Source organism: Artemia franciscana, unplaced genomic scaffold (assembly GCF_032884065.1).
Source record: "Artemia franciscana unplaced genomic scaffold, ASM3288406v1 Scaffold_995, whole genome shotgun sequence".
In the NCBI taxonomy this organism is placed as follows: domain Eukaryota; kingdom Metazoa; phylum Arthropoda; class Branchiopoda; order Anostraca; family Artemiidae; genus Artemia; species Artemia franciscana.
In genome coordinates this window covers 75,061-95,854 of record NW_027069066.1, presented here as the reverse complement: position 1 = coordinate 95,854, position 20,794 = coordinate 75,061, and the positions used below count along the sequence as shown (strand labels likewise).

Here is a 20,794-nt window from a genome sequence, read left to right as displayed (position 1 = left end):
TTAGTGGTTCTTAATCGATTAATTTTGATGAACGATTGTTAGCTACCCCTGTAGGCAGGATAACTCTATAGAGAATTTTTTTTTACTTTTTTTTTAGTTGTTCTGTGTTTGTTTTTTTTTAGTCTTTCTGGTGCTTTTTTTAGTTCTTATTTACATTTTCTGGTGTTTTATTTTTTTGATTTTTCTTTGAATTTCCGTGTTTTTTTCTTAGCCTTTCTCGAGTTTCTGTAGCATATATTAAACAAACAAGCAACTATTAACTGAAAAAAAGCAATAAAAAACTAAAAGAAAAGAAAATTGAAAAGTAACACAAAAAAAAAACAAAAAACAACTTCACAACTTAAAAACAGAATATCTATTATTAAAAAATACGTTGTATGTTCGTGTGTTTGTCCATGTTTGTGTGTTTGTCCGCACATGACGTCTTTATAAGTATATCAGGCTTTGCATATGATGCCAGAAGCTTTTTATATGACGTCATTATAAGTACAAAAGAGGGAGATTCAAAGAGAAATTTGAATTTAAGTCTTACAAAGACAGAAGAAAAAGCCGAGGAAGCTGCTCAAAGAGTTAATGCCAAAAGGCTTGCAGCTAATAGAAAAAGTAAGAAAAGAAAGCGTGCCGAGGAATCACAAGAGCAGCGTGAAAACAAATTTGCGTATCAAAGAGAAATTACCAAAAAATCTTGTCGAGGAATCACTAAAACAACGTGAAAACAGGCTAGCGACTAAAAGACAATTTACCAAAAAGTCATGCCGAGGAATCACAAGAACAATGTGAAAACAGGCTCGTGGCTCAAAGAAAAACTACTAAACGAAAGCTTGCCATGGAAACTGCTCAAAGACTTAATTCAAAGAGAAATTTTAGTATAAATCCTACAATGGCGAATGAAACAGAAGAGGAAACTGCTCAAAGAGCTAATTACTAAAAGCTTGCGGATAATAGAGAAAGTAAGAAAAGCGAGCGTGCCGAGGAATCACAAGAAGAGTGTGAAAATAGGCTTACGTCTCAAAGAGAAATTACCAAAAAAATCGTATCAAGGAATCCCAGGAACAACGTGAAAACTGGCTCGCAGCTCAACGAGAAGTTACCAACAGAAAATGTGTCGAGGAATCACAAGAACAACATGAAAATAGGCTTGAGGCTAAAAGAGATAATTTCAAAAGAAATCTTGCCACAGAATCACAAGAGCAACGTAAAAATTATTAACTGGCATTCAGGTACAGCCCAGTCGATGATTATACCTTGAGTAGATGTGTTTAAATCTGGACTTTGTCTAAAATTTGTCCCTATTGCAAGGCATTTAAATTTAATGGTGAAATAATGGGAATGTGTTGGGCCTCAGAAAAAGTTGAACTTCCTCAACTGGCTGCATCACTAGAGCCATTGACAACTTTACTTACTGGAACTACGGTAGAATCTAAGCATTTTTTATTTAAGATCAGAAAATATAACTCATGCTTCCAAATGATGTCGTTTGGTGTCCAAATCGAAAATCCAGATCAATTTATGCCTACTTTCAAAGTAAAAGGGCAAATTTATCATGGAAAAGGTTCCATTCTACCATTCTCAGGTGAGAATTTAAAATTTTACAACTGTACTTCATCGGTGATAGCAATTCCGGATTGAATGCATGTTGCGAAATTTCTTCCGACGTTGAAAATATTATCGTTTCCTAATTGCAACATCTTTTCCACGAAAATAATGATTTAGTGCACCTGCTCAAATCAGCAATCGATTTGATTCCTACTGATACGCTTGAAACTTTTATTTCGGCTGCCAAAACGCATACTAGCCAACATGTCCGTAGATACAATACTCCAACTATCGACGAAGTTGCAATCGTTATTGTCGGTGATCAATTTCTACTTCGAGATATTATTCTTTATAAGCAAAATTTTCAGTTGGTAAGAATAGCTGAAATACATCAATGCTACGATGCCCTACAATAGCCTATCATTTTTTGGGATGGAGCCGACGGCTATCGCTTTAATAATAAATTGATAGATCCATCCACTAACAAACAAAGGATAAAAAATGTGGTCCAATGATGTATTATCGTATAGACTAATGATTCGTCACAATGAAGATAATTATATTTTAAAATGCCGTCAATTATTTCACCAATACATCGTTAATATGTATGCAAAGATTGAATCGGAAGTTCTGCTATTTATCTATCTGAATCAGACCAAGCTCCGCTCTGAACAATACATTCATTTGCGAGATGCAATTGTAAATGACAGTAATACCACTAACGTTGGAAGATTAACCATTATACCTTTGTCATATACTGGCAGTCCCCGTCTTATGCATGAACTTGCTTAAGATACTGTTGCGTATGTTCGTCTCTTTGGTCTTCCAGATTTATCTATTATATTAACATGTAATCAATCTTGGGTCGAGATATAGCATCTATTACTTCAAGGACAATCTTTTGTTCATAGACATGACATTACGGCCCAAGTATTTTGGCAAAAGTTGAAATCACTGATAGACTACATAGTAAAACTTAAAGTGTTTGGGTCACTGTGATGCTGGATGTAATCATTGGAATGGCAAAAACGAGGATTGCTACACGCACATATACTAATCTGGCTATATGATAAAATTACTTCTAATGAAATTGACGATGCGATTTCCGCTGAAACACCTGATGAAAATGTCGATAAGGGCTTATATAGGACAGTGATAAAAAAAATATGATACATGGACCTTGCGGTGCACAGAATGAAAAATCACCATGCATGGCCAAAAGATGGTGCACAAAGCAACATCCTCGACGGTTAGTACCCAACACAATTACTGGCAATGATGGTTACCCATAATATAGAAGAATATCTACTTAAATTGATGGTAAAACAGCAATATTAAAGAAGCATGACGTTGCCACCATCGAAAGAGATAACTAGTGGGTTGTTCCATATTCACCTTTATTATAAAACAAATTTATGTAAACATATTAACAAAGGCAGTGACATGGAAGTTTTTCGCCTAAATTCCAAAATCAGTGATATCGACGAAATCGTACAAAATCAGGCTGGAAGATACAGAAGCAGTAATGAAGCTGTTTGGCGAATTCTTTCATTTCCGATACATGAACGAAGTCCAGCTGTTTTTACTTAGCGGAACATTTAAGGAATGGTCAACGTTTCTATTTCTTGGAATTCAACGTGCAACAAAGAACCCTGAATCCACCAGATACAACGTTAACTGCTTCTTTTTCTGTTATGTAAAAATTATTTTTTTGCAAAAAGTGTTGTGTACTGAACTGCCTTTGCATTACACGTAGAAATGCTTTAAAAAATCATTTGAACGTCGAAAACAGGGTAATTCAGTCGACGGCCAGCCTACCATCTCCAAAGATACAAAGATAGGAATACTCTACACCATTCACCCCCAATCAACATGAATGCTACTTACTCTGCCTGATTTTGGTGAATGTACCCACTCCAACGTCCTTTGAGTGTTTGAGAACTGTAAACAGTACTATATATGACACTTACTGTAGTGCATGCCAAGCCCTGAATTTATTGGAGAATGACCAACACTGGGATTACTGCATTAATGAAGCTTGCAAAACGTCAACACCATGTCAAATTCGTACATTGTTTGGAATCATACTAACAGCTTGCTCTCCTTCAGCTCCTACAGAGTTATGTGAGAAATATAATTCAAACGTGGCCGAGGATATACTCCATCGAAAACAGTTAGAGATGTTAGAAATGACTTTTGATTCTACTTCATAAATTTATAACTACACTTTAGTTATTATTGAAGATTTGTGCTTGTAAATGGAAAACAAACCTCTTCAGGATTTATGAATGCCTTCACCATCACAATTGTAACGCTGCTGGTTCAACATGTGTAGACTTGGATCGTGAACAAAGTTACAACACGAGTGATCTATTGTCGTATGTACAAAATAATATTTCTAAGTTAACGTCTGAGCAAAAAGAAATTTTTGATAATATAATGCATTGTGTCGATAGCAAAGTTGGAAAATCTTCTATTTGGATGCACCATAAGGTAGTGGTAAAATGTTTGTGATAAAATTGATTCTGGCATCAATTTGACCAAAAAATGACATATCGTTGGCAATTGTGTATTCATGAATAGCCGCAACGTTGCTGCCAGGTGGAAGAACTGCTCATTCTGCTTTGGAATTACCTCTGAATTGGCATTCTACAGAAACTCTCAGTGCAATATTTCCAAATCATCTGGGATGGGTAAAGTATTGCAGCAATGCAAGATTATTATTTGGGACGAGTGCACAATGTCACACCAAAAATCGCTCAAGGTTCTGGAGCAATCATTGCGAGATTTGAGAGGATATTCGAAACCTTTCGGCAGCACATTAATATTTATTGCGGGATCTTTCGGCAAACATTATCTATAATACCTAGATCAACCCCTCCAGACGAAAAAAATTCTTGCCTGAAAAATTCTCATTAATGGGCAAACGTAAAGATATTAAAATTAACTATAACTATGCGTATCCGATTGCAAAACGATGACTCTGGTGAAATATTTTCAGATCAATTGCTTGCAATTAGAAACGGGAAGTTCCCAGTAGACTCAATTTCAGGATGTATACATCTGCCTGCTGAATTCTGTATTTTAGTGACGTCCGAAAATGAACTGGTTGAAAAGGTATTTTCAAATATCCTAACCAATTATAAAATTATAAATGGCTAAGTGAAAAAGCGATTCAGGCAGCCAAGAATAAAGACGTCCATGAAATAAACAATACTAAATTGACCAAGATTCGAGACAAGGCAGTCATTTACAAGCCAGTCGAGGCAGTTTTGGAACCAAATGAAGTGGTTAATTTTCCATCTTAATTTTTAAAATCCTTGGATATCCCAGGGTTTCCACCAAACGTGCTACAACTAAAAAAAGGCGTACCAATAATACTGTTACGAAATATTAACCCACCAAAGCTTTGCAATGGCACGCAACTTGCCAGTAAAAAAAAATCAATGGAAAGCGTAAATGAGGCATCAACCTTGACAGAGCCTTTTGAGGGTGAGGCTGTTCTTATTCCTCGCATTCCCATGATTCTAACGGATCTGCCTTTGCAATTTAAATCATTGAAATTCTCAATTCGATTAGCATTTGCAATCACCATCAACAAAGCTCAAGGGCAATCCTTAAATAATGCTAAATAGATCTTAATAGAGATTGTTTTTCCTATGGACAATTAATGGTATGTTGTAAGTTCGAGGGTCGGTAAACCTAATAATTTATATATAGAAACAGAGAATGGGACAGCGAAGAATGTTTTATATTCGCAAGTATTACGTAGTTAATAGCTATTGTAAATGTATATCCATCTATCTATCTATATAAAAATAAGTTGTATGTATGCATGTTTGTTTGTTTGTAAGAAGAGCGTTTGCATATGACGTTACTATAAGTGTACAAGGCTTTGTATATACAGAGACAATGGGACAGCAAAGAGTGTTGTATATTCGCAATTTTTACGTAGTTAAAAACATATATGTATCTATCTATATTAACAGGTGGGACACAGGGACACAACTACAATGGCACGTAACTAATATGATGCGTAACAACTTACTCGCGTTTGGGGGGAGGGGGGGAATTTGGGAGGTTGTTGGGGGTTGGGCGCGAAGCGTATCTTCCAACCCAGTAAAACTTTAGTTAGTATCAGTTAGAGTTTGTCCTTTTTACTAGTATTCAAAAGATACTAGCATTATCTGACCTTTTTGATACTTTTTGAAGTCTTTTACTAGGGTTCAGCTATATCCAATGAAATTTATATCTAATGATACTTACGCATTGCAAATATCAAATGAATTATGTTGACCCTTTATGCATATCATTGCTACCTGAAAGATATGAGTTAAAAACAGGAAGAGGCCTAGATCTTTTTTCAGTTTGAATAGTAAGAAATGAACGTCAGAAGACCTGGCAGTAGACTAAGCAGTGCACCATAACTTAGAGCAGCAACTTGGCAAAAGATACTTCTTATTTTTACTTTATGCATCGAGTAGATTAATGAATGAACGAATGAATAAATTTTATTTACAGCCCGCCAGAAAACAATAAAAGAATGAGCAGAGCAAATTAACAACTACAGAAAAATAAAAATAAACTTACAAGAAAAATTCATTTTAGTACATTCGTAATATACAAAAAACAAACATTTAGCAATCGACACAGTAGATCAAATACGCACATTCAAATTCACAAAGACCACTTAGAGCTTTTAATTGAGCACAATCTTCAAGGTAGGGTAGCTGAAAAAATATTGCATAGCTCACATTCATTCCCCAGGTATGTATTTCTGTTATAAAGAAGAAGCCGGAGGAAAAACTTCAAGTGTTTGAAAAAAATCTAATGTTAACTTTCTCTGTATTAGATACCCAATTCCACATTGGTGAAACATAATAAATAACTTGTAAAGCAACAGTGGGTTAGGTACACGACCAAACTTTTTTATTTAAACTGAATTTGAGTGAAGCAACCTTAGCGTGGCTTATCTTTCAACCTCTTGTAACGCTATCAATTATAATTGTTCATCCATTTTGAATAGTAGATCCATATGCTACACAAAAATACTTTAGATATTGACTTAGACGTATAACATGGTCGTAAGCAGCTGCAGCAACGTTACTATGTAATCTGCAAATATGGGGTGGCTCATAAATGAGGAACTCCGTCTCAAAAATATTGACCGACTACTCAACAATCTATACCCTTCTACAAAATAACTCGAGATTATTTTAAAGCGTTTGAACACCACTGCTTATCATAAGTAAGTAGTTAGCATGACATACATGGTTCAGGTCAAAAAATTCAAATACAAATCTTCCAATGATTCTCTTTATAACAGTGTACATCAGTGCATTAAAAATACAAGGACTCAGAACCAAACCCTGCATTACACATATTAAAAGGTGTTTAAGTGACGGTAAACTTCTAGCAGACAGTTTAATGCGAATTGAAATATGCGAATACCAATACGGTGAAAGACCTACAATATAAGGATCAACTCATTACTGTAAAAATGATAGAAAAAGCTTATAATGCACAGAGAATCATAAGTGGCGGAGACATCAACGCTACATAAAAATAACAACCGATTTTGAGCATGAGCCTTAGCCATAATTTATTCCTTAGCTTGTGCAAAAGTTTTATCATTTATAGTTTGGGGACATTGGGGAAATCTGAAAAGATGCACATGGGAAGCAAACTGTCATACAGTGTGCACAGCGAAATCTTTTACAGAAACCAATTTGGCATTCTCTAACTATACCTTTAGCACCATTTCAGAAAGTAATATGAGTTCTTAAGCCTTACTTAAAGTTCTCGATAAGGTAATTTGGTGATTACTGGCACACAAATTTATGTTATTTTCCTTTCTTTCCAAGTGTTCTTAACAATACCGCTACAAAACGATTTAGGGACAGCTCCTGAATCAATAAACATCCAGAGAAGCACAGTGATGTGCTCTAGGATTAGTGACGACGCATTAGAATAGTGTCTGCTAATACTTACATTAATAACTGGCACTTTACCGACCTTCAGATTTCAAGCAACAAAAAAATTTCTTTTGACATTAAAAACTTATTTCCATGCTCAGGCCTGCGCTAATTTTTCAGAACTGTTTCATTTGACTCAAAAACAGTTTTGTAATGCTTAACCTACTTATCTTCGGGTAGATTAGAAAATCTAATAAAAAGTAAAACATAATTTCAAATTTTTAGGTAGTTTTAGTAAATTTAAAAATATTAATTTAACAAAATGTATATAGAAACAGCTTTCTATGGTGTTCCAGTGCCCCGTAGGAGAACAACTAGTATAGAACAAGTGTAGTAGGAGAAAAATGGTGTTCCAATAGCCGAGGAGAACAAAATAGTGTAAAACAAACAAAAAGGGTTGATACCGAATAGCGTGTTTGCAACCACTTCTTGTTTTTTAAAGCCAGTATATTTTTCTCCTTATGCGAGCCAAGAAAGGGTAAGTTTCCTGTATAAGGATTTTAAACAACACCACTCTAATAGTGAACTTTGCTTTTTGATCTAACTTCATTTATAGAAGTTGCGTCCTACTTTGCCACTTATTATGGAACATGACCGTCTCTTACTAGGTTTCTAGCTACTGCTGCAACCCATACTTTTCTTTTGAAATTTGTCAAGTACTCAGTTTTTTGTCCCTTTGCAGAAGTGAATATCTTAGAAAAAGCAAAGTGACTTTCTTTCCCACACCTTCATCACAGTTTTTCTGGCTTTTAAGTTAAACTTTTAAAAGTCTTATCCTGCCTGAATTGATAAATATTTGTTGATAAATCATAGTCAGTTTGGTTCCTAAAATCAATTGAATTTTACAATTTTTTATCAGTTTGTTTAATTATATTCTAAGAAAACCTAAGAATTTTGTAATTTTGTGTGCATATAATGTTTGGCTATATTCAATTCAGCAGTCTCATTCCGCGAAGAGTTTTTGTCTGCTTAATTTTGGTGTTGCACTCCAAATTTTCTTGATGTTTTATATTGGCATGGACATAGTTAACATAAGTCTTAAACCTGAATAATTTTTACGTAGCCCAATGTACCTCATTGGATGTCTTAGGAATTGAGTTTTGTTCTCTGTTCTTATAGTTACTGCAACCGAGGTGATTAAACGTGTTTTTTTCATCAATTCTTACAACAATCGAACGATTATTTGAGCAGACAAAATTCCACGGGCCTGTTAAAACGTTATAACCTAACAATATAACCTTCACTTATTAACTGCTGGTAATAAGTCTCTGCAATTTGTGGCTAATACTACAAAGACTGAGTATCTTTTTTGTAATTTTAAAGGTAAAAAACAATCTTTTATATTCAATTTTTGGCGAATACAGGTGCAGCAATTACCAGTTTTACTTTTTTGACATATCAAGGTCTTGTCTATGATAAGAATAACAACATAATTTATATAAATATTGAAGAATTCGCAGCATCAGTTATCAGAAACAGCAATTCGCAGCATCAGTTATTTTAAACTTGCTCCTTTAAAGTGCAGCAATAGCAATCATGTACTCGCACATTATATAATTCCTTGACTTTACCTTTCGAACTGCATTATTCAACATTTTAAAATTTAATATCAGAGAGTGAAAAGTTTTACCACCGTTTGGGGGATTTTAATTATTTATCACCTTTATTAAACCCACCGTACTGATAATATCTGTTTTAATAATTTTATAATAGCATTGTGCCTTAGAAAAAAGAAATAAGTAAAAAGAAATTTAAGAGTTTTAAAATCTAATAGAAAAAATAGACGCTTGGGCTCACTCACCCCTATTGTAAAAATTTCAGGGGGCTTATTTCTTATTAATTTTCTGGCAAATAGTTGAATCTGATATTTCTAGCTTCCAAGAATGATGCCACAACCTGGGCACTAACTTTTTATTAACTTGATGACTTGTGGAGGAATTCAGACTTAAGTTAATTCACATTATTTTCAAATCAAATTGCCTGACGGGTATATCAGAAGCATAAGAATTGCAAATACCATCTTTACACACAGTATTTGTCTTTGTTATTCACTCTAGATGTTATTTTCAGTCAGAAGATAATGCAAAGTTGCAATTTGATTTCATTAAGGGCTTCAGATATTCTTGTTTTGATTATTTTCTTAAAGTTTACTTTTAATTCCAGGGAAAAGATTGTTGCTCTGACAAAGTTATTTCATTTCACCATGTTTTACCGGAGGAAATGTACATCTATAACTTTTTTCTATACCATGTGAGAATACATGGGGCCATTTCTTCGGTTCTCATAGACGTAAGTTTTGAACAAAGAGTTTTTTTTTGGCTTGGGCATAATAGAATAGATATTTGTTTAGCAGGAGTCTATTGTAAATTGTAAGGAAGCTCTAAATATAATTTTCAAAATATCGTCTAATTGATATTGAGGGAATGCCACTAGCAGTATTTAAGTGGACTGTCATAAGCATTGGTAGCATTGCCTGTCTAGATTCCTACCAGCTTTTCATTTCCATTCCTAAGAACTTTTGTCCAGTTTTTCTGTCCATCTATCTTTTTCCCTTTCTGGCCAATGCATTTTTCCTTGATTTTTGTCATATTAGATAATTTCAAGCATTATGATAAATAAAGTTGCCCAACACTCACAGTCTATTCACAAAGGAGTCACCTCATAAGATGTCATATTTGACACAAAAAACAACTGGTAACCCCTCAAATAGCTTTTTATGTCAGATATCAGGTGTCCTATTTCCTTGAAATATACAATTAAATCATCTTGTAAGATGTCATAGTTGGTTCAAAAAATGATCAGTAGCCCCTCAAATAGCTTTTGACATCGAATATCATGTGTCTTGATTCATGAAATATACAAATAAGTCATATCAAATATCGAGTGTCCTATTTCTTAAGATTTAAAAATAGAGGATTTCTTGAACTGAGTTGAGGACACCTGAATCTTTGTAAAAGACGTTACATCTGCTTGTAAATAGCAAGCAATTTTTCTAAATTACTGTTATTTTCAAGCTCCATAAATAGTTTTTTATTGGAATATGGGTGACAAAACATGTGTTCTATGGCTAGAATTATTATATCAAAAGTAATTTAGCAATAAAACTCTTATTTCTACGCCACCATCTCATTGTGACCTCTGACTAGACTAAAATGAAATTCAAATTAGAATTTAGCTGTGACAGATTTATAGTTAGCGCTGATGAATATCGTCTAATATTGCCTAATTACTTATATGTTACCATCTTCCCCTGCTTTCCCTGCTGCAGCAAAACTTCCCTGCTTTAAATCACTAGGATATAAGGGTTCCTTGACAAAAACACCTTAAAAGAAAAGGGAAATGCCGAAAAAATGTTTTTAAAGTATTATGTAACACTGATTTGTGTTTTTCAACACGTAACACCAACATGTTTGCCCTCGTTGGTTGTAAGTGGGTATTTCTCCACAGGATGCCAAGGATGAATACGTATTCCTTAACCTAAGTGATCATTCCCTTATTACGTAAGAAATTACAAAAAATAACGCCTTGAACAAAAAGGTTTTTAAAATGCTTTGAAATGTCTTGAAACGTTATGAAAAATGTCTAGAAGAGTAGTGTCCTAAGATATATCTGGAAGAGAAATGTCTTAAGATACATCTTGAAGATAAATTTCTTAAGAAACCGTCTCAAAACGTCTTATAATGTTTTGAAAAATTATCTTGTGGAGAAATGTCTTTAAAACACATTTTGAAGAAATTTTTTTAAAAAAATCCCTTTCTTTACTAGTGGACTTTAACATGTACTATAATGTAACACCCAAATTCTTATTATGTAGCATTGGAAGAAATCCCGGGGTAAAGTTACGCAGGATTGTGGCAACCACAATAGTGTAGGTGTACTATACACGCTAGCGATTGTGTCAGACCACGTGTGCGCATTAACATAATGAAAATTTGTAGCTTTAGCAGCTTGCCCCCTAATAGTTTGGCAAGAATCACTATGGTCTCAGTTTACAGGGGTATACTGCAAAAAACTTTTCAAAAATAAAATTACAATTTGTGCTTCACTGGAAACAGAAATATACTTTAATTGTTTTCTCTTTTTTAACTTTAATGAATAAAAAATATTAAAGCTTCCCAGGTTTATTATTAGTATAATTATATGAGACTGTGAATTCAAATATAGTTTATTCTTAGTCATCTGAATTAGAACGGTGATTTTATTCCCTTTTTTTGATATTATGAGCAATAAAACACAACTCAAAATAATTTTTTTCAACAAAGTGCCAATAACGTTCTTGTCCGTGAAAGGGTATGTGTGTCGGATTTATTTTTATTAATTTCAGTTTTTTTTGTATTTAAGTTGGTTATTTAGTAACATTTTTGGCTTGTTTTGGGTCATATTTTTTATTGATGGATTTTTTACTTAAAAGATTATTTTACAGTGTTTCTGAGAATTTCTGTTGTAGTTTATCTCTTTACTTCTCTTTAAAAAAAATTCTTTTAAGGAATTGTTTTTTAATTTAACAAAGAAAACCTTTGAAGTTATACTTAAGGAAAAATATACAGGACTAGGCATAAGTATGGGAAAATCTAGAAAAATACTATGTTAATTCACATTATCGCATTCGGCTTAATCAGAAAATCACATTATCACATTCGGCTTATCAGAGAATCCTATAGCGAAAATTTCAAGCTCCAATCTACAAAAATGTGGAATTTTGTATTTTTTGCCAGAAGACAGATCACGGGTTCGTGTTTATTTATTTTTTCTTGTTTGTTTGTTTTTTTCCAGGGGCCATCGTATCGACCCTGTGGTCCTATAATGTCACAAGAGGGCTAATTCTAGCGGAAATGAAAAGTTCTAGTGCTCTTTTTAAGTGATCAAAAAATTTGAAGGAACCTAGGCCTCCTTCCACGCTCATTTTTTCTCAAAGTCAACGGATCAAAATTTTCAGATAGCCATTTTGTTTCGCATAGTTGAAAACCATAATAACTATGTCTTTGGGAATAACTTACTCTCCCAAAATCCATGGAGGAGGGGCTGTTAGTTACAAATTTTGACTCGTGTTTACATACAGTAATGGCTATTGGGAAGCGTGCAGGTGTTTTAAGGGGGATTTGTTTTTTTTGGGGGGGTTGGGGTTTAGGGGAGGGGGATTTGTGAGAGGATATTTCCTTGGAGGAATATGTCATTGGGGAAGAAAAATTCAATGAAAAGGGCGCACGATTTTCTATCATTACTGTAAAAAACAATGAAAAAGTAAACATGAAATGTTCTTTCAATTGAAAGTAAGGAGCAGCATTGAAACTTAAAACGAACAAAGAATATTAGAAATATCTAAAAATACTTTAGAATAAAAAGCGAGGTATTTAGGAGGAGATAAATACCTCGCTCTTTATGCTGAAGTATTTTTATTAATTTCAAAATTTATTCTACAGCCTTTCTTATTCAGGGGTCATTCTTAAACAACTAGGACAAAACTTACGACTTAGTGTAAAGAACGAGGTATTAACGAGGTTACAAACCCCCTCGTATGCAAAATAAAAATATAAGAATATAGAAAGTTTGTTACGTAAGTTAATTCTTAAGTTACGTATATTTTTTACTAATAAAAGCGTTCGTTAAAAATTAAAAGTTCTAATTGCCTTTTTAAGTAACCGAAAAATTGGAGGGCATGTAGGCCTCCTTCCCCACCCCTTATTTCTCAAAATTGTGTGATCCAAACTAAGAGAAAGCTATTTTGCCAAAAAAAATTAATATATAAATTTCATTTTAATAGTTTATGTGCGGAGAGCCAAAATCAAACATGCATTAATTCAAAAACTTTTAGAAATCAAATAAAAAAAAAGTTTTTTTTTTTTAACTGAAAGTAAGGAGCGACATTAAAACTTAAAACGATCCAAAATTACTCCGTATATGAAATGGGTTGTCCCCTCCACAATCCCTCGCTCTTTACGCTAAGGTTTGACTCCTTACCACAATTCTACTTTCTAAAATAAATAAAAGCTTTAGCGTAAACAGCGAAGGATTGCGGAGGTGAAAACCCATTTCATATACGGAGTAATTTCTGTTCGTTTTAAGTTTTAATGTCGCTCCTTACTTTCAGTTAAAAAAAAAAAACTTTTTTATTTAATTACAATATAGAACTAGACTAAAACACGAGATGGACATGCAGGTAGTCAAGAGGAATCACTGATAATACCTTAGGGACAGTTTATATTATTAAGTTGAAACATTGAACGTATTTTCAAGAACAAGTTGAAAAGGCCCAAAGATCCTTTTCTTATAATGCTTCTAATGTCATTACTACTGTTGCTGCTATTGAAGCTAAGTCTATTAAGGTAGTACTTCAAAACGTTTTGCTGGTGGTTGAATTGAATCAAATTTGATGTTTTCAGGGTAAGCTTTGGTAGATTTTGAACTAACTAATAGGTACTATATAGCAATAATTACTAAGAGTACTCTAGCTAGTGAGGCTAAAGCTATTAGGATAAATCAATTTCTGAAAATTTTGAAAGGGGGGGGGGTATCTAAATGAAAAGGTCTGCATACATGCAAGTTTTTAAAAGAGCCGATAAGCCATATCACATGCAGTGCTGCACCATCATAAAACCTTTATAAAGAGCTTGTTCTAGTGTACATAAAAAGTTCCTGTCTGCTTCTTCAGAGTCAATTGAATTTAAGTTCAAGCAGCATCGCCCCTTAAAAACCATTATAAAAATATCCAATAAAAAGTTTTGCATAATTCTTTTGTTCAGCATATTTGAAAAGTTTAGTATTTGTGTATCTAGTGCTATTGGGGTTGTGAAACCCTTAGAAAGCTCAAAGCAGGTTCTGTAATCTATGCAATATGCCCATAGTTTACATACACCGTTTTCTTAGAAAGAGAGTATTTTGGATGTTTTGAACGCCAAATGTCAAATGTGCTCTTTTCCACAATAAAAGGACTACACTGAAACAATAGCCAAATTACAGACTTTACAGCACTGGCTCTGAGGGTTTGACATTCCCATCATTCCATAGGTCAGAGAGTCCTAAGGGAAAAGTGTATATATCAAAACATAAAATGGCCAAACTGAATATTAAATGTAAGAAAATAAAGAACGATTGAAGGTATTAAGTTGAAACTTCAAGGCAAGGATGAGATGGATCATGATTTCACCAAGGTTATATTCATTTGTGTGTTGAACTATCCTGAAGGCAATATGTGCATGTTGACGCTATTGCAATTATTACAACTGGTACAAAGGGTTCTTCTACAATGGTTAAAAAGAATTAAGGTTAAGCTTTAAGGGAAAAGTGTATGTATACTGGAACTAATTCTATTGTTGTTACTTCTGCTCCCATTACTTTCATTGCTTTGACTACTAATACTGAGGCTATAGGTAATGTATGTACTACTCCAACTGCTAAAACTACAACAACTACTTCTACTGGAACTACTTCTTCAAATACTACTACAACTACAACTACAATTACTGCCACTAGATACATGGACGCTAAGGATATTAAAGTAAAACCTTCAAGAAACACTGAAGAAAATAGTGAACTAGCTTGAAATACACTGTTTGATTTATCAAACAGTTCGAGGTAACGAACTGTCGTAAGGAGCGACCCGGCTCAATAGTGAACAAAACTCTAAAAAACAGAATTTTGATGCTAAAATATACATCAAAAGAATCAGATTTTTATATTGATTTTAAATATATAAGTTTCATCAAATTTAGTCTTTGTCATCAAAAGTTAAGAGCCTGAAAAAATTTGCCTTATTTTAGAAAATAGGAGAAAACACCCCCTAAAAGTCACAAAATCGTAACAAGAATCACACCATCGTATTCAGTGTATCCGAAAACCCTATAGCAAAATTTTCAAGCTCCTATCTACAAAAATGTGGAATTTCGTATTTTTTGCCAGAAGACAAATCACGGGTGCGTGTTCATTTGTTTGTTTGTTTTTTTGTTTTGTTTCTTTCTTTTCCCCAGAGGTCCATCTCCTGGCCAACCCTAGTCGTTGGCCAGACAACGACTAGGAGAAATGGGGTCGGACTAGTACTTGATAACAAGTCCATAAAGTGTCTACTGTCATTTACTCCCGTCTCGGATAGAATAGCTAATGCTCGACTGAGTCATAAACAAGGAAAAATGACAGTCCTTGTCTGCTATGCTCCGACAAACGAAGCCGACGACGAAGCAAAAGAAACTTTCTACTCTGCCATGGCTAATGAACTGTCCAAGATATCCCCCCACGATATTGTCATCCTTTTGGGTGATATGAATGCAACAGTGAGCGACAACCACGACCTATGGCGGCAAGTCATCGGACCAGTTATTCCGGACACTCTAAATGACAACGGGCTAAGGCTCCTTCAACTGTGCAGCATGCATAACCTTGTCATTACGAACACGCTGTTCGCAAGGAAGGATATCCACAAATACACATGGTACAGCAACGACGGCCGTACCAAAAAAATGGTCGACTATATCATTGTCTCACAGAGATGGAGATCCTCGATTAGTAACTGCAGGACGTACAGGTCAGCCGAGATTGGTAACACTGACCATCGCCTCGTTGTAGCTAATATGCGACTGAGGCTCCAAGCCCAGCGCTCGCAACCTAGACCGACCAAGATTGATGTCTCTCGTCTCTCCGATCAAGAGATACGGTCCAAGTATGCAATTGATGTCGCGAACCGCTTCGACGCACTCCTGCCATTTAAAAGTTCTTAGGACGCATGGATCTCGTTTAAGAAGAATGTCCTGGAGTCAGCGACCGCAAATATTGGAAGGGCGAAGCGTGATAAGAAAGCATGGGTTCAGTTCGATACGCTTGACGTCATTGAGCAGAGACGCAAGGCTAGGCTTCTGGGCGACACGCCGACCTACAAGCGCCTCAATGGTGTCCGCAACAAGCTGATACAGCGAGACAAGAAACTGTTTGTGGAAAGGAAGGCAAACGAGCTGGAGGGCGCAGCCATGAAAGGGGACGTCGGGAGCCTCTACAAGCACCTCCGTGACCTCACAAGCGACAAAGCCCCCTCAGTTGCATCTGTTGTCTCTGCGGACGGCCAGCCACTTAGTGACGAGGCCGCTCAGGTCAGTCGATGGAAAGAACGTCGGGAGCCTCTACAAGCACCTCCGTGACCTCACAAGCGACAAAGCCCCCTCAGTTGCATCTGTTGTCTCTGCGGACGGCCAGCCACTTAGTGACGAGGCCGCTCAGGTCAGTCGATGGAAAGAACATAACTCAAGTCTCCTCAATGCCGATGCTGTAGCACAGACTGACCAGGAACTCGCACGCCTAGCTGCCAGCACTCAGGAAGTGCAGTCAAACGAACCAGAGACTTCCTTCACGACAGCAGAAATCCACTCTGCTTTGAAGCGTCTAAAGAATAACAAAGCGGCAGGCGTATGCGGAGTATCCGCTGGGCTCCTGAAGTATGCTGGACCGGCGATGTTACTTTGGCTGCAAATGCTGTTTTCCGTGGTGTGGCGCACAGAATGGGTCCCGAAGGACTGGCGACTTGGCATAATCCTGCCCCTTTGGAAGAGAAAGGGGAGCAAGAGCATCTGCTCTAATTACAGAGGTATAACCCTTCTCTCAGTCCCTGGAAAGCTCTTTGCCATGACCCTGCTAGACAGATGCACGAGTATCCTCCGAAGAAAAAGGAGAGTTCAGCAGGCCGGATTTATGCCAGGGAGGTCCACTGTCGAACAAATCTTCACTATGCGCCAGTTAATTGAGAAAACTAGAGAATTCAGGAGGAACGCATACGTGGCCTTCGTAGACTTCAAAGCTGCTTTTGACTCCGTCGATCGCAACTCTGTTTGGCTAATACTTAGATCGACGGGCCTACCAGATAAATACTGCAAACTTTTTGAAAAAATGTACGAAGAGACCGAGAGTTGCGTCCAAGTCAACGGAAAACGGAGCACGACATTCAATATCAAAACTGGCGTTCGCCAAGGGTGTGCCGCCGCCCCGGAATTGTTCAATTGTGTGATAGACTATGTGATGACAAGAACTACAAATCGCCTGCCGTTTGGTCTGCAGTTTGGAGATCGCATTCTGACGGATGCGGACTTCGCAGACGATCTTGCTCTCGTTGCCGACTCAATCGACCAGCTGACCGACGCTCTGGAAGTCCTGAAGGAAGAGGGAGTAAAAGTGGGGCTGAAAATCAACTGGCTCAAAACTAAGATTATGGCAATTGAACCCCCAGGTCCAGTCTCGCACCCTGATACCATAACTGTCTGCGGAACACTTGTTGAAGTCGTTAAAAACTTCACTTACCTCGGCTCTGTGCTGTCCAATGATGATTCCGTAGACGAAGAGGTATGCAGCCGAATATCGAAAGCCTCTTCCATCGTCGGTAGACTCAACAGTCTATGGAGAATGCCGCACATCTCAAGACGTACGAAAATGCGAATCTATAACGCATCCGTAAGCTCCGTCCTGCTCTACGCGGCGGAAACCTGACCCCTCAAATCAACCATCCTTAAAATGATAGACGTCTGTCAGACGAAACAGCTTCGCCGGATCGAGGGATTCCGGTGGGATGATTTTGTAAGCAACGCAAGGCTGCTTACTCTCACCTCCCAGGTGCCATTCTCCGTCCAGATAGCGCAGAGGTCTCTCAGATGGTTTGGACACCTCCTACGAATGCCGACATCAACGCCAGCCCGAATAGTGTACGACTTCGACCCAAAAGCCCATGACTGGTCTCGCCCGAGGGGCAGGCCTCAGACAAGGTGGAAAGACAGCCTCGACAAATTCTTGGTGATGGCCAACATTGCTGTCGACGAGGCGTCTCATTTAGCAGCAGACCGGTCCGCCTGGAGAAGTCAAGTTGCGAAGCTCTCTACGCCGCACCCCATGCGGCAGGAGCCTTAAGTCAAGTAAGTCAAGTTTTGTTCTGCATAGTCAAAAACCATAATAAAAATGTCTTTGGGAATTACTTACTCCTCCAGAGTCCCTGGGGGAGGGGCTGCAAGTTACAAACTTCGACCAGTGTTTACATATAATAATGGTTAGTGGGAAGTATACAGTCGTTTTCAGGGGATTTTTTTGGTTGTGAGGGTGTGTTTGAGGGAAGCGGCTATGTGGGAGGATCTTTCCTTGGAGAAATATGTCAAAGGGGAACAGAAATTCAATGAAAAGGGTGCAGGATTTTCTAAAATTATTATAGAAAAAACAATGAAAAAATAAACATGGAAAAGTTTTTTCAATTGAAAGTAAAGAGTAGAATTGAAACTTAAAACAAACAGATATTATTACGCATATGAGGGGTTCTAAAAATACTTTAGTATAAGAGCGAGGTATTTAGGAGGATATAAATACCTTGTTCTTTATGCTAAAGTATTTTTTATTAATTTCAACTATTTATTCTACGGCTTTTCTGATTCAGGGGTCATTCTTAAAGAATTGGGACAAAACTTACGATTTAGTGTAAAGAACGAGGTATTAACGAGGGTACAAACCCCCTCATATACATAATAAAAATTTAAGAATATAAAAGTTTGTTACGTAAGTTAATTCTTAAGTTACGTATATTTTTACAAATAAAAAAATTTGTTAAAAATTAAATTTTATAGTTGCCTTTTTATGAAACCGAAAAATTGTATGGCAACTAGGCCTCCTTCCCCACCCCTTATTTCTCAAAATCGTCTGATCAAAACTAAGAGAAAGCCATTTAGCCAAAAATGGAATTAATATGCAAATTTCATTTTAATAATTTATGTGTGGAGAGCCAAAATCAAACATGCATTAATTAAAAAACATTCAGAAATTACATAAGAAAAACTAGTTTTTCTAACTGAAAGTACGGAGCGACATTAAAACTTAAAACGAACAGAAATTAATCTGTATATGAAATGGGTTGTCCCCTCCGCAATCCCTCGCTCTTTACGTTAAAGTTTGACTCTTTGCCACAATTCTGCTTTTTAAAACAATTAAAAGCTTTAGCTTAAAGAGCAAGGGTTTGCGGAGGGGACAACTCATTTCATATACGGTTTAATTTCTTTTCGTTTTAAGTTTTAATGTCGCTCCTTACTTTCAGTTAAAAACTAGTTTTTTTTATGTAATATTATTAAGAGGCCGTAACAGCTATATTTCAGAAATAGAAAGCATTACTAAGTTGAAACTTTCAATGCTTGTAAAGGGGGATGTTTAACCAATATTCCCTTTGACTATACGTATACTATATGTAATATATTGTATACTATGTGTATATTGACCTGACTATTATACTACTGATGCTGCTATTAAAGCAAAGGGTGTAAAGGACAAATTTTAAGATAATATTTCGGGGAGGGGTAAATTAAACTAAATTAAACTGCACTATAAAAGTACAAATGGCTGCATCTGGAATAAACTAAGAACAGTTTCAAATTTTTTTTTTAAACTTTTACTGCATTCTGAGGAGTATGTTTAGCTAATAAGAAAACACTGTGTAGATAGTATTACTACCATAACTAGTGCTACCACCACTGATTGCATTAATATTACTAAGGCTTATAGTTTTAATACGGAACTTTCTGAGACTATTGAGGGGATGTTTTGGTAAACAAATAAAAGATATTAATGGTCTACATTCAGATTTTCAAAATACTTGACTTAACTTGAATCAATTCTCCCGCTGAGTTTGAACCAGTGTCAATAGAGCAAACACTACATTTTCCAAGAAACCCCATCATGAGCTGCCCTGGGTTTGAATTCGAATCTTTTGCTTGCCTTTCTTAGGAAATAATGTAGGCTAGAAAATTTACTCTTGGACGACCGTTTTGTTATTTCCATCCAGTGACCACTGAGATGAGATCATTTGCTATACGAAAAAGGGAACCTTCTTGCATTTGGAGAGAGTAGTCACACTATTTCAGTGTAAATTGCCCATGAAGCAGGGAGAACGGAATCTGTATCGTACGGAAAGGATTTTTTCCCAATAAAAGCATACCAATGAAGTCCCTCTATCTTTTGAGTCCTTCACTTTGCATTGTATACACCATCCAGTATCCATGCATTAAACATGTGCATCTTCATGGAGTAGCTAACAACAGGGTAGTGATAAATGCTATTAAGTGCCCCTAAGACGAAAATTATATAGTGACATATTTTAGCAGTTCAGGAGTCATAAAACATCTCTGAAAAAATTAGCTACGAATGCAAAAAGGCTGGCTAAGTTCCACGTTGAATTTTATGCAATTTGATGTTTGTTCATTCAAAATCTACAAAAGAGAGTTGTACTTCTGGGGCAAACCTGTTATTCTTTGAATGAGTCACAGCTATTTTCTATTTACAGAGTTTAA

The 20,794-nt window shown here is 36.1% G+C and overlaps 1 protein-coding gene across 1 annotated transcript in view; it reads left to right on the top strand.

Annotated features, from left to right (window-relative positions):
- The window catches only part of LOC136043786 (glycoprotein-N-acetylgalactosamine 3-beta-galactosyltransferase 1-like), a 136,903-nt gene that overhangs the window by 81,258 nt on the left and 34,851 nt on the right, over positions 1-20,794 (top strand). Inside the window, exon 6 of the mRNA XM_065728702.1 lies at positions 9,675-9,800. Within this exon, the coding sequence (XP_065584774.1) occupies positions 9,675-9,800 (126 nt within the window). The remainder of the gene's footprint in view (positions 1-9,674; positions 9,801-20,794) is intronic.